This window comes from Macrobrachium rosenbergii, chromosome 35 (genome assembly GCF_040412425.1).
Source record: "Macrobrachium rosenbergii isolate ZJJX-2024 chromosome 35, ASM4041242v1, whole genome shotgun sequence".
Taxonomy (NCBI): Eukaryota; Metazoa; Arthropoda; class Malacostraca; order Decapoda; family Palaemonidae; genus Macrobrachium; species Macrobrachium rosenbergii.
In genome coordinates this window covers 4035633-4050632 of record NC_089775.1, presented here as the reverse complement: position 1 = coordinate 4050632, position 15000 = coordinate 4035633, and the positions used below count along the sequence as shown (strand labels likewise).

Genomic DNA, 15000 nt, shown 5'->3' with positions numbered 1-15000 from the left:
CAATTTATTTTAAATTTCCTATACAATTTATTTTAAATTTCCTTATAATTTATTTTAAATTTCCAAGTAATTTATTATAAATTTCCTTACAATTTAATTTAAATTTCCTTATCATTTATTTTAAATTTCCTTGTAATTTATTGTAAATTTACTTATAATTTATTGTAAATTTACTTATAATTTATTGTAGATTTCCTTATCAATTATTGTAAATTTTCTTACAATTTTTTTTATAAATTTCCTTACAATTTATTGTAAATTTCCGTACAGTTTATTGAAAATTTCCTTACAGTTTATTGTAAATTTCAATATATTTCATATAATTTCATATTTTTCATCGTATTTTTAATCATAATTTTTCATTATATCTTCCACCAGATTTCTCATTATAATTTTTCATTATATTTTTCATATTTTCATTGTAATTTTTCGTATATTTCATTAGATTTCTCGTTATAATTTTTTCATCATATTTTTCATTATATTTTTCATTGTGTTTTTCAAGGGGTTAGAGGAATGGTTGTTTGTTCACCCTTAAATCTCGTTCCTTTTCTCACACTTTTACTGCTGTGGTTCAGTTGTGGTCGATTTTTGGGTTTTCCTGGTTGATTCTACGCTCTCTCTCTCTCTCTCTCTCTCTCTCTCTCTCTCTCTCTACTGAAGTATTAATCCATATCTATATGTTCTCTCTCTCTCTCTCTCTCTCTCCACCGACGTATTAATCTATATGTTCTCTCTCTCTCTCTACTGACATTAATCTATTGGTTCTCTCTCTCTCTCTCTACTGACATTAATCTATTGGTTCTCTTCTCTCTCTACTGACATTAATCTAATCTCTCTCTCTCTCTCTCTCTCTCTCTCTCTCTCTCTCTCTCTCTCTCTCTCTCTCTCTCTACTGACATTAATCTATTGGTTCTCTCTCTCTCTCTCTCTCTCTCTCTCTCTCTCTCTCTCTCTCTACTAATTAATCCATATCTATATGTTCTCTCTCTCTACTGACATTAATCTATTGGTTCTCTCTCTCTCTCTCTCTCTCTCTCTCTCTCTCTCTCTCTCTCTCTCTCTCTCTCTGACATATTAATCCATATCTATATGTTCTCTCTCTCTCTCTACTGACATTAATCTCTCTCTCTCTCTCTCTCTCTCTCTCTCTCTCTCTCTCTCTCTCTCTCTCTCTCTCTCTCTCTCTCTCTACTGAAGTATTAATCCATATCTATATGTTCTCTCTCTCTCTCTACTGACATTAATCTCTCTCTCTCTCTCTCTCTCTCTCTCTCTCTCTCTCTCTCTCTCTCTCTCTCTCTGACATTAATCCATATCTATATGTTCTCTCTCTCTCTCTCTCTCTCTACTGACATTTAATCTATATGTCTCTCTCTCTCTACTGACATTAATCTATTGGTTCTCTCTCTCTCTCTCTCTCTCTCTCTCTCTCTCTCTCTCTCTCTCTCTCTCTCTCTCTTTCTCTCTTTCTCTCTTTCTGAAGTATTAATCCATATCTATATGTTCTCTCTCTCTCTCTCTCTCTCTCTCTCACTCTACCGACGTATTAATCTATATGTTCTCTCTCTCTCTCTACTGACATTAATCTATTGGTTCTCTCTCTCTCTCTCTCTCTCTCTCTCTCTCTCTCTCTCTCTCTCTCTACTGAAGTATTAATCCATATCTATATGTTCTCTCTCTCTCTCTACTGACATTAATCTATATGTTCTCTCTCTCTCTCTCTACTGACATTAATCTATTGGTTCTCTCTCTCTCTCTCTCTCTCTCTCTCTCTGCTGACATATTAATCTATAGGTTCTCTCTCTCTCTCTCTCTCTCTCTCCAAACTCCCAATGACTACATAATGACAACTGCGAATTTCGGGAGCTATATATAAATTCTCCATCACAGACCGCGGTCCTGTGCCCAGGACAGGTCGAGCCGGACCCGAAGGAATGCCGACCGGGCAGGCGGGGGGGCACAGGCAGGCCAGACCGCCTTCTGGCCCCAGACCGCAAGAGACCGAATCGAAATATAATTAAAATCCGAATCTGATCGGGTAAATCTGAACGGCCATTCATCTATACAATTAAATAACAGGTGTTTGAAGCTGTACGTGAATGTCGGATTGTTCACATTCACGAGTCATTTAGGGTTGGCCCCTTTGGTTGGTGGTTCCGGTATTTCCAGGGGGTTTTAGGGAAGGAGGGGGCGGGTGTTGGTTTAAAGAGTCATGATTCCCACGGCTGCGCGCACGCACGCACTCACTCATATTCGTCATAAGAGTTCTCTCTCTCTCTCTCTCCCCTGGCGGAACTGTTCGTAATATTGTGACTTATCAGTTTTCGTGGGGATGACAGCTGTTGTGGGCTGCCTCAATAGATCTCATTTTATTGTTGGGGTGTTAATATTTGTACAAATATTAATTTCGCTGCGCGTATCGTCTCCGTGTGTAGAGACGCCACCACCTGGTTTTGATACTCTCTCTCTCTCTCTCTCTCTCTCTCTCTCTCTCTCTCTCTCTCTCTCTCTCTCTCTCTCTACAGGGGTATTAATCTATAGATTCTCTCTCTTTCTCTGTCTTTCTACAGGGGTATTAATTTATAGGTTCTCTCTCTCTCTCTTTCTCTCTCTCTACAGAGGTATTAATCTATAGATCTCTCTCTCTCTCTCTCTCTCTCTCTCTCTCTCTCTCTCTCTCTCTCTCTCTCTCTCTCCGTAATGTTCTTGTGCCATATTCAATTGAAAAGAAATTGCTCATGTTGATGCAGAGAGAGAGAGATAATGTTCAATGACTTTTAAGACATTAATAAAAAAAATGTAAAAAAATCCTTGTCAATTCAAGTATATATTAACACGTTTGAGAGAGAGAGAGAGAGAGAGAGAGAGAGAGAGAGAGAGAGAGCACTCAGAAGGGACCATCTGGCGAAAGATTACTTTTTAATTTCTGATATGACTAGAATTACCAACACCGGATTTAATTGAATTCAACGAACAGTCATGAAGAGGGAAAAAATGAAATGTTCTCTCTCTCTCTCTCTCTCTCTCTCTCTCTCTCTCTCTCTCTCTCTCTCTCTCTCCCCGAGAGTTTAAGTCAGTGTCACCACGCAGAGGTCACAGGTCACGGGTCAAAATAAGAATTTGGCAAGCCATTTTCCCTATTGGATAACACCATTGGCAACGATTTTTTTAGTATTTCTCAGTCTGAAGCAAGGACGCCTCCGTATCGTATGACAGCATACGTGACCTTGGCTTCGCCTCGTCTCTTATTAAAAGTGAAATGTTTTCACGCTGATTCATCGTAGACAGACTGACACGTCGACGGACACGGACACAAAAGACACAGACAAACACAGGCTACACAGACAGAAAGACACAGACATACACTGTCACGTATCACGATGGGATACGGACAGAGTATTTACCTTCGTTGGAGTACACATTTTGTTTATAGTTTTGTAGCCGTTATAATATTTCTGTCCTTATAGATATGTATAGGACGTTTAAACCATATCCTATATAACCTATTAAGCAAATATTATTATTATTATTATTATTATTATTATTATTATTATTATTATTATTATCTCACACCCGAACGCTGTCAGTCCAAGTAGCCTAGGCCGACGTTGCCAGTTACCGCCATTTCCGAGACGTTCTGTTTTATTCCTTTCCATAAATAATCTCGTAGAACCATTACTCCTTTTTAAAACTCCTATTCTTAGGACGAAAGAACAAGAAGGCCTTCTATTCTCTACTCCTCCTCTCTCATTCTCCTTCTTTCTCTCACTCTTTTTCTCACTCTTTCTCTCTCTCTCTCTCTCTCGTAGATAACTGGAAGTTGCCACTTCGCGCCATTGACGATTCCCAGCTTCCTCGCTTGATCACTTATGAACCGCCATTTAAATATTGCAATTCTTGCAAGGAAATAGGCGAAGAATGTCGTCTGTTTCTTTGATTTCAAGAAGGAGGTGGAGGAGGAGGAGGAGGAGGAGGAGGAGGAGGAGGAGGAAAGGAGAAGAGGCGGTTGGCCCTTGGAACTGTGGTGGTGGTGCCCCTAATTAACCATTGCTCAACTTCGCTGCATGAGGAGGGGTAGCCGTCAAACTCTCTCTCTCTCTCTCTCTCTCTCTCTCTCTCTCTCCGTGCTGCGCAGGAGCGCGTGCGCAGTAGCGCTGGGTTCATTTGGCGCTAAACGATTCTCCTGGGAATCGTGAAATCGTGTAAGATGGCACTGTGCATCGGAGGCTCCGTGTCTTTGAATTCTAAGAGTCTCTCTCTCTCTCTCTCTCTCTCTCTCTCTCTCTCTCTCTCTCTCTCTCTCTCTGGGCAGCAGCAGCAGACTCTTTATTTTCCCCAGCTGTGCGTCCCTCGAGGCCAAGGCTGGGTATTTAATGCCCACATTAATGAGGCAATTACATCTGCGTTTAGCACGTATGTTCCGGAGAGGTCATTTTGCATAGCCGCAACTAGCTCTCTCTCTCTCTCTCTCTCTCTCTCTCTCTCTCTCTCTCTCTCTCTCTCAGAGCGTTAACTTCAGTCTCAAGGAATAATAATAATAATAATAATAATAATAATAACAGTATATATTATATAAGACCTTAACCACTAATATTCTTCTTCTCTTTTTTCCAGATTTCCCCAAAACGTGACCAGGTAATCCACCATGACAGTGACCCTAGACCCAAAAACTAGCAGTATCAGCACGCCCCCCGTTCCAAATTCGGGTGGTCTTTTCGAAGAAGGAGGGGGATCGATCCACCACTCCCCTGAGGCACGCCAGTCCAAAAATCCTGGGGTTCGTCTCACCCGTCAATCACCCAGTCATCTGCCAGTCATCCAGTCAGACTCAAATTCATCATTATTATTATTACTATCTTCCTCTTCTGGTTCCTCTGCTCGTTCGAAGTGCCTTAGTGAAGATCCTCTTGTCCTCGGGAGCCAGATTGAAGCGTCTGGTGTCCTCGGGAGCCATCGTGAAGAACCTAGTGCCCTCGGGAGCCAATGTGAAGACTCTCTTGGTTCCAGGAGCCAGCCTGAGGACACTGTCGTCCTAAGGAGCCATTGTAAAGAACCTATGAGCTTTGGTAGCACGTCTGAAGACACTGTTGTCCCCAGGAGCCATTGTAAAGAACCTGTTGGCTTGGGGAGCCAGTCTGAAGACACTTTTGTCCTCAAGACCCATTGTGAGGGACCTTTCAGCTCTGGGAGCCAGTCTGGAGACACTCTTGTCCCCAGGAGCCATCATAAAGAACTTATCGGCCTTGGAAGTCAGTCTGAAGACACTGTTGTCTCCAGGAGCCATTGTAAAGAACCTACTACAGAAGAAGGGAGAACGTCTCGTATCTCACCCAGAGATCCTTCAGGCCCCCTGCAGGATTCCAGCGGCGTCCTCGAGAGTTCCCGCACGTTCTCAGCGTCATCACCATCTTCACTATCACCTTCCACGCCATCTTCGTCATCCTCATCTCCAAGATCCTCATCAAATTCATCGCCCCGACAGCCAAGACCCACAGCAATGTCCTCAGGGGGCGTCTTCAGGAGCCTAGCTTCTGTGGGAGGCTCCGGACGACCTCGGGCGCCCTCCAAGGGCCTTGCAACGCCCCTGTGGCCTCTCCACACCCAGCTGTCGTCTGGCGCCCGTACCTGGTCTTCCCGTGGGCGTAGCGTGCTGGGTTGGGCATTCCTCTGGCTGACCTTACAGTTGGTGGTGCTCTGTGTCACGCCCGCCGGTGCCCAAGTGGTTGGTGAGTACCGTTTGCTTGTTTGGTTGTTAAGTTACTTATGAAGTGAGTGACTTGTTTGCTTAGAAAGTGACTAAGTACTGTGTTTACTTAATCATTTTTCTCATTTGATTATGAGTTTGAAAGATATATATATATATATATATATATATATATATATATATATATATATATATATATTATATTTAATAAGATTAATACAAAAGGAACTAGCCTGACTTATTTTAGGATAGACTAGAACCCAGTAGGCGTGAAAGAAGTAAGGTTTTAAGTGGTAAAAAATGAGATTATTAATATATAAATAGGTTGATAGACTGAGAGAGACTGAATAGACAGGGAGAGAGAGAGAGAGAGAAAGTGAATTCATTAGTTTATTTTTAATCTGCAAAAGAACTGAAATAGTAACTTTGGAAATAACTTCTTTAATGATAAATAAAAAAAATGGAAATATTTTAAATAAGTAAAAATATATTTTTAATAAATTAAAATATTAAAATATATTTCTAAATAATAAAATAAGAAATGAAAAGGCAGAGTTTATTTACAGCAAAAAAATGGGAAATTTTTTTTCATATTTTTAAATATTTTTTTTTTATTTTTAAATATTTTTTTCATATGTTTAAATGTTTTTTTTATATTTTTAACTATTTTTCTCATATTTTAAATATTTTTTCATATTTTTAAATATTTTTTCATATCTTAAATTTTTTTAATTTTTAAATATTTTTTCATATTTTTAAATTTTTTATTTTTAAATATTTTTTCACATTTTTAAATATTTTATTTCATATTTTAAAATATTTTTTTCAAATTTTTAAATTTTTTATTTTTAAATATTTTTTCACATTTTAAATATTTTTATATTTTTAAATATTTCATGTTTTTGAATATTTTTTCGTATTTTTAAATATTTTTTCATATTTTGAAATATTTTTCCAAATTTTTAGATATTTTTTCATATTTTAAAACATTTTTCATGTTTATAATTTTTTTTTATATTTTACTTTTTTATAGATAGTTTTTTCTGTCTCCCATGTGTCTCAACGTCTCTCTTCTGTCTTACTGTCTCCCAGTCTCCCATCTTTCTTACTGTCTCCCATCTGCCCCCAATGTTCCCATCTCTCTTGCTGCCTCACTCTCACTGTTCCTGTCGTACTGTCTCTTTCTTACTGTCTCCCATTTGTCTCTCCCTGTCTCCCATCTGTCCTACTGTCTCTTTCTTACTGTCTCCCATCTGTCCTACTGTCTCTTTCTTACTGTCTCCCATCTGTCCTACTGTCTCTTTCTTACTGTCTCCCATCTGTCCTACTGTCTCTTTCTTACTGTCTCCCATCTGCCTCTCCCGGTCTCCCATCTGCCCTACTGTCTCCCATCTGCCTCTCCCTGTCTCCCATCTGACCTACTGTCTCTTACTGTCTTTCCCTGTCTCTTTCTTACTGCCTCCCAGTCTTCCATTGTCCTACTGTCTCCCAGCCGTCTCTGCCTGTCTCCCGCAGCACAGGGGAGGGAGACAGGAGGAGGAGGAGGAGGAGGAGGAGCAGCTGTGTGTGTGTGTGTGTGTCCAGTGGGAGAGAGGCCGTATAAGGGCAATGACCAGCTAATCCTTACAATGCTTTGGCTAAATAGCTGTTGATAAGGTCTGGCTCCCTTGGGGCCATCTCTCTCTCTCTCTCTCTCTCTCTCTCTCTCTCTGCCTTCTTTGGGACTCCTCCTCCTCTTCTTCTTCTTCTTCTTCTTCTTCTTCTTCTTCTTCTTCTTCTTTTGAGGTTGTTTCTCTCTCTCTCTCTAGCTAATCCGTTTGATAAGTTCCGTCAAAAAATGTGGTCCAGGAATCTGCCGTTTCTGGGAAATGCACTCTGAAGTCATCCAGCTCCCGCGGTGCATTATGGGATGAGATTGCAAGGCCCCAAGTCGTCGCCGGGACGAGTGAATTTTTTATCGGGTTTCATCCGCCAATCGGCGACGTTTCAGCCGAATTTTCCGAGGGCGTTGAAGCCAGATGGCCCTCCCCAGGGGGGTCACACAATGCCTAATCTTCTTCTTCTTCTCCCGTCTTGATTTCGCTTTCAATACCCTAATGGAAGTCCCTTTTCCGAAGATGTGTCTCTTTCCTTCCTCTCTCTCTCTCTCTCTGTCTCTCGGGTCTGTAGGGAAACGATCGTACGTCGGGCAACGCGTCAGCGAGGAACAGAAGAAGGGCGCGATGCGCTGATCGATGACGTCTGGTCTTCAGTGGAAGGGGTATCGCGCCAGTAGGATTTTCTCTGAATCGCCTTACATAATGGACGCCAGTCGCATAGCAATTGCGTCGTTGGAGGAACACAAGCAGGGGCATTTTGGGCCAATGGGGGAGATTCTAGGAGAGAGAGGGGGGGATTTACTCCCTCAAGAGAGGGTAGGGGGGCCTTCTCCCCCTGTAGGGTGGTGGAGGGGGGTTTGATGAAAGAAAGTGACAAGAAGTCTTGTGTTCCTCTGGGGGACATCCGAATGGCTTTGATGTGAACTTCCACAATGGCTTTTAATCGTTTGTTAATTCGGGTCTTCAAAGAGGGGCTGGAACAAGAGAGAGAGAGAGAGAGAGAGAGAAAGTACTACAATTGTTATATCCCCTGGTGGTTGGTCACTGTTTGAAAGAGGGAGAGAGAAAGAGATGTTGCTACAATGGTCGTATTCTCAACTAAGGTTGGCCTGTCAGAAACTCCTAAAGGTCCTTCCTACCCAAAAATTATATCCCTATCTCTCCCAAAATCAAATCACTTGTTGCCAACTTCGAGGACCAGTTATGACCAAAAGCTATGAAACTCTGTGAGGTACTACCTGTGATGACCTGACCTGGCCTGACCTGACCTGGGTTGTCAGCTGGTGGGTATATACCCATACATACCCCTAATTCATCACTTCTAAAGCCAGAGGGACGATTTGGGAAGATAGTGGTTGAAGTTTCAGTGAACTTTTAACTGAATTGTAGCCACAGCCCTCTGACAACCTCTGACAAAAGTGTGGGCTCGAATCCCACCTCGGAAGGAGAATTTCTTCGATAGGTCACTTCCTCTCTTGGATTTAGAGGCTTTCAGTGGAAAATTTTATCCAAAATAGTATGAAAAGAGATAGTAAGATGTGGTATTTGCTGTAAATATTTCTTCTCTACATTGTAGACACTTGTGTGTGCTATTGTTTTGTACATAGATACAGTATATTCATATGTACATAGTTGTGATATGTATATGTATATATATATATGCATACACATTTCTAATGCATATAAAACTCTATAGTATTCAATGCATATTTAAGATTGAAAAGACATAAAAAGTTTGACAGGGACAAGTGACCAGTCTATGTACTTCTGTAAAGAAAGCAAACTCTCTCTCTCTCTCTCTCTCTCTCTCTCTCTCTCTCTCTCTCTCTCTCTCTCTCTCTCTCTCTCTCTCTCTCTCTCTCTCTCTCTCGAAGACAAATAGCCACGCCACATCCAGATGGCAAGGAGGAGAAGAAGAAAAAGAAGAAGAAGAAGAAGAAGAGTAAGCAGTATTGGAGGAGCAGCCGAGGATCTGCTATCGCCCACCCAGCTGGTTCATGGCGGGATCAAGTTATAACTCGAAAAAATGTGGCAGACGTCTCTCGCTCACCCTCAAGGTCCTTCTCTGACCCTTCTTCTCGTCCTTCTCCTTCTTCTTCTTCTCCTCCTCCTCCTTCTTCAAGAAAGGGAGGTCATCACGTTTAGTTTTTGGTCCTTTGCTGACAATTGACAAGTACCTGTACCCCCCCGACTTGGTGTGCTTTGTCTTGAAGTTTTTGGGGGTCCTTTCGGTCGATTTTCCGTGACCAAGGTCGACCTTGAAGGAGTAGGAGGGTGGAGGATAACAGTTAGATTAATATCTACATCTACTCAGAGGCTGTGTCTGTCCAAATGCCTGTCTCTCTGTCCATTCACCCAGGAAGGGGTCAAGAGTTCTGAAATCCCTTGAATGCAAAGTCTTCAGATTTCTTAAGTATCATCTGTAAGTGAATGCTTCAGCATTCAGTGATGGATCCAGGTGTCCAGGTCAAGGTCATGCTTAAAGGTCGAAGGTCGAATGTGAATTTGCCACTGGTAGGTCCCCTGTTGCAAAAGATTGTCTGAAGACCTCCACGGATTTCTGTGTGGGGCATCCTTGAAGTGAGGAGGGCTAAGGCTGACTTTATGGAGAAAGGGTCTTTATCTGGCATCCATTGAGCACTGACCAAAGTAATACTTGTAGAAATAAGGCAGCAGGAAGAAAGTTGCTGTGAGAATGAGCCAATTAGGGCCGTCGCCTGAGGTCTGCGAACTAAATTAGTTGATGATGTGGAGAGCCATACTTTCTGGCCTTTCAGAAGTTCCCACTTATGTTCTGAAAGAAGGAGCAGAAATATAAATATTATAAAACTTCAAGAGACAGGATTAAGGTCAAAGGCCCAAAGCCTTCTTCTGTGTTTGGTCACGAACAGAACTGGGAGAGGTTCCCTAGATCAAGAGTATTGCAAGCAATATCAGTCAGACGAAGGAACGACAAGCGTCGCAGACAGTTCTTCGACAGATTCCTTCCTGGCCTGTACTGAAATGGGATCTTGTTTGTACATCTGACTGGTGTTTATAGAAGCAGGAACTATGTGGGCATGGGCATTTGGTGACAGGGCACAGCCTCAGAGAGTGGCAGAGCAAGCAGGATCCATTGGCCGTGAAGTCACTGAGGACAGAGGAATGCATGAAGAGGCTGGGAATGACAGATGTACCCAGTTTTAGGATTGTAGGACCACAAGGACCTGAACCCATTTTGTTTTTGGCCTGGGTAGTTAAGGGCATTGTACCCAGCTCAAAGACCACAGGGACCTGAGCCTATCTTTCTGTGGGCCCTAGGTAGAATAGGGTCATTGATTTTCCAGAACTTTATAATTTTCTTTCAAGAAATATTAATAAATGTAAGCCCTTTTCTGTAGACCTTTTCTCTCTCTCTCTCTCTCTCTCTCTCTCTCTCTCTCTCTCTCTCTCTCTCTCTCTCTCTCTCTCTCCTCTCTCTCTCTCTCAGCCTTCCTCTAAGCAGATAAAATTAAACAATGATGAGAAAATTACCCAGACTGCATACGAACGGTATGCAGGTCAAGGTCAGTCGTGTGACTGGGTCACGTTTTGGCGGCCCCAGACACAACATGACTGTAAAATTTGAGTTTTACTTTTGATTACAGTCCTTGGGATACAGTTACATCTGGGGTAATTAAGTGAATGGATAATTGTAAGAAAATGGTGATAGTAGAAGTAGAAATAAGTGAAGAAATAATGTGCATTTTACCAGTTTTATTTTAGCTCCAACTCTCACATGGCTTCCTATCTATCCGGTTTCATGGAGTTGTTTAACCTGTGCCTTTTTTTCAAAAGTGAGTTTGATATGACCAATTTAAGAGAGAGAGAGAGAGAAGTTAATAATAATAATAATAATAATAATAATAATAATAATAATAATAATAATAATAATAATAATTACTAGTATAGGAAGGCAAGGGGCAGTATTTAGTGCCACAGTATATTTACAAAGCACTTGAACCGGGGTATCCAGCCATGCCCCGAAATAGCTAACCTCTCTCTCTCTCTCTCTCTCTCTCTCTCTCTCTCTCTCTCAATCTTTCTCTCTCTCAAAAATCTTTTCTCTCATTTTCACACACACAATACATTCTTTGTACATATATCAATCTTTTTCCTCTTACCAAAAATTCTTCAGAACATTATCATTACATTAGTATCTCTCTCTCTCTCTCTCCTCTCTCTCTCTCTCTCTCTCTTTTCTGTGACTCCCTCTGTTCTTTCTCCCGTATTCCGGATCTAATTTTATCTTTCGCCCACCTCCTAATTCCTCTGCTTCTTCTTCTTCTCCTTCTTCTTCTCCTTCTTCTTAATATTATCCGGGTTCTTCCATATCCTCCTCAGCTCTCTCTCTCTCTCTCTCTCTCTCTCTCTCTCTCTCTCTCTCTCTCTCTCTCTCCTTGTTCTGTATAGTCCTCTGATAATGATATTGTATTAATGATCATGTTTTAGTAATAATAATAATAATAATAATAATAATAATAATAATAATAATAATAATAATAATTTTGGGAATAAAGTCAAGACAACATAAGTTTTGTAGGTCAGGGTTAGCCTAGAAGGTCAAAGGTCAAGTGGGGATTTTCCTGTTGGGAAAATATTCTGTCCAAATTTCATGTTTTAAAATATTTAGGTTTGGGTGCCACAGTCATTGATGTATGTACCTGGCCATTAGTAGAGTGTTGTGGGTAACAATATATATATACAGTATATTTATAATTACAATTCCTGTCCGCTAATAAAGCTTAATCCCACTGCCATTAACTCTGTGGAGATTAGTTGTGTCAGGATTGGAAGGGATTAGGTAGTGTGGGGATTTTTTATGATAGGATTAACACCTTTCTTAGGGTCTCTTGTTATTGAGGTGAGTCTCCTGATTGATTTCGGGTCTGGGCAGCGCGCGGATGGGTGAACACGAGTCCTGGAATTCTTGTGTGTGTGGGGAGAGAGAGAGAGAGAGAGAGAGAGAGAGAGAGAGAGAGAGAGTGATAGATAGAGAGAGGCTTTGAAAGAGAGAAAGAGAAACTCAAAGAGAGAGAGAGAGAGAGAGAGAAAGAGAGAGAGAGAGAGAGAGAGAGAGAGACCGACAGACTGAAGAGAAAGAGAGAGAGTGATAGAGAAAGAGGCAGAGAGAGAGAGAGAGAGAGGCCTGGTTGGTGGGTAAGGTTCATAATGAGAGTACTGTGTTTGGGCATTTGGGCGAGCTGCCCTCTCTTAATTTGCTGCGCACGCCCTCTCTCTCTCTCTCTCTCTCTCTCTCTCTCTCTCTCTCTCTCTCTCTCTCTCTCTCCCAAAAATACACATTTTCCAACCAATCTAACTTTAAAAATGAGTCTCATTGATAACTATTCAACCAATTTGCACCAAAATGAAGAGATTGGGATTAACCCAAACCTTTATTGCACCATTTAAACCCCTTTATTCACCATTCATACCCCATACCCATTGAATATATATATTAACTCATTTATACTCAGTATAGAACCCATTTATACAACTCATTTAATCTGTTTATACACTAATTTTCACCCATCTACAATATGATTGAGGCTTCTACTGATCATATTTGAAACAGAGATGACCCATTTAAACTGTGCTGAACCCATTTACACCTGCTTAACTCATTTAAAACCACCTTTAATCCATTTACACCTTCTTAACCATTCAAAACTTAACCCATTTACACTCATTTAATCCATAGAAACCACATTTGACTCACATGCACCACACTTAAACAATTTAAACACTATTTAACTCATTTAAACAAACCCATTTACACCTGACTAACTCATTTCAACTAACTCGTTTACACCAGATTCAACCTATTTAAACAGCAACTCATTTACACCTATTTAATTCCTTTAAAGTAACTAATTTACACCTATTTAATCCCTTTAAACTAACTCATTTACACCTGTTTAATCCCTTTAAACTGTGCTTAGCTCATTTACACCCATTTGACCCATTTAAAAATGAACTCTTTTACACCTATTTAACTCACGTTAAGTGTAACTCATTTACCAATATTTAACCCATTTCAACATTATTTCATTTACACTCATTTGAAATACGTTCAACCATTTTAACCAAATTTGACACATTTAGATGTTGACTCATTTACAACTTTGTAAACTATTTAAACCAAATTTAACCCAAGTACACCAAACAGAACCCATTTAAACAGCAGCTCATTTATATGTATTTGACCCATTGCAACCAAATTCAACCCATTTAAGCCACATTTGACCCATCTCAACCAAATTGAACCCACGTCCACACTACCTTAAGGACCCATAGATTTGGGGACCTGTCACACCAACACTTTGCACCACACTTACACCATCTCTCTCTCTCTCTCTCTCTCTCTCTCTCTCTCTCTCTCTCTCTCTCTCTCTCTCTCTCCCGAGGTTTGTTTACGAAACCCAAGGTCGGGGTTCAAACACTGTAGTCAGCCTGTGTACAAATTTTTACAAGTGGCTGGTGCCATTATATCCTCCTCCTCCTCCTCCTCCTCCTCCTCCTCCTCCTCCTCCTGGGAGAGAGAGAGAGAGAGAGAGAGAGAGAGAGAGAGAGAGAGAGAGAGAGAGAGTTTTAATACGCAAATTTCAAACTCAGCCACGTATGCATATCAGGGGTACTCACAACCCAAGTTTCTGTGAGAGAGAGAGAGAGAGAGAGAGAGAGAGAGAGAGAGAGAGAGAGAGAGGACCCACAGGGGAATTTAGGGAGCAGTAGAACAGCACAGATCAGCATTGATACACAACAGCTGTAGAACAAAACAGCATTATTGCTGCACAGAACAGCCCATAACAGCAATAGAACAGCACAACACAGCAGTAACAGGACGGCAGTTTTACCGCAGAACAGCAGTATAACAGCACATGGCAGAACAGCAAAAAACAGCAGTAGCTTGACAGTACAGCATCATAACAGCCCATAACAGCAATGTAACAGCACAGGATAGCAGGAGAACAGCACAAAACAGCAGCAGAACAGAACAGAAGTAGCACAGAATAACCGTTACACCACCGAACATGACAGAACAGCACAGCACAGCAGTAGAACAGCAGTACAGCGTCGGAGGGTAGCGACAAGCAGGAGCGGAGTTTGACAGACAAGATAAGGCAGGAATTAATGCCGGCCGCAGCTGTTGGACTCTCTCTCTCTCTCTCTCTCTCTCTCTCTCTCTCTCTCTCTCTCTCTCTCTCACAGACTGCACCAGAGATTGAATTTGGGATTATTTATGGATTGATGTAATAGCTGTTATGGAGTCTGTAGAGATTTTTTTTTGGGATTAGGACGACATTAATAAATATAAATAAGGTCAAGGTCAATCTGAGGTCAGGGGTCGCATGGTGATCTGTTGGGTATGTTAATCTGGATCTTATCAAGGTAGATTGGAGGCTTGAGGTGGGTTGTGGATCCCATGGTGTTGGAATTGTCCCTATAAAATGGCGTGTGGGATAGTTTTCTTCTCTCTCTCTCACACACACACAAATAGACATTTGAGTATAGAAATGCTTCTCTCTCTCTCTCTCTCTCTCTCTCTCTCTCTCTCTCTCTCTCTCTCTCACATACATATTTGAGTTGAAACTTCTCTCTGTCTCTCTCTCATACACATTTGATTATAGAAATCATTCTCTCTTTCTCTCTCCACATTCAAGTATAGAAATTCTC

General features: G+C 41.1%; 1 protein-coding gene across 4 annotated transcripts in view; it reads left to right on the top strand.

Annotated features, from left to right (window-relative positions):
- LOC136856382 (BMP-binding endothelial regulator protein-like) overlaps positions 1–15000 on the top strand; it is a 55592-nt gene that overhangs the window by 8203 nt on the left and 32389 nt on the right. For all 4 annotated transcript variants that reach the window (XM_067134205.1, XM_067134208.1, XM_067134204.1 and 1 more), the window contains one exon: positions 4618–5729. In XM_067134205.1, the coding sequence (XP_066990306.1) occupies positions 4649–5729 (1081 nt within the window). In that variant the 5' untranslated portion in view covers positions 4618–4648. The remainder of the gene's footprint in view (positions 1–4617; positions 5730–15000) is intronic.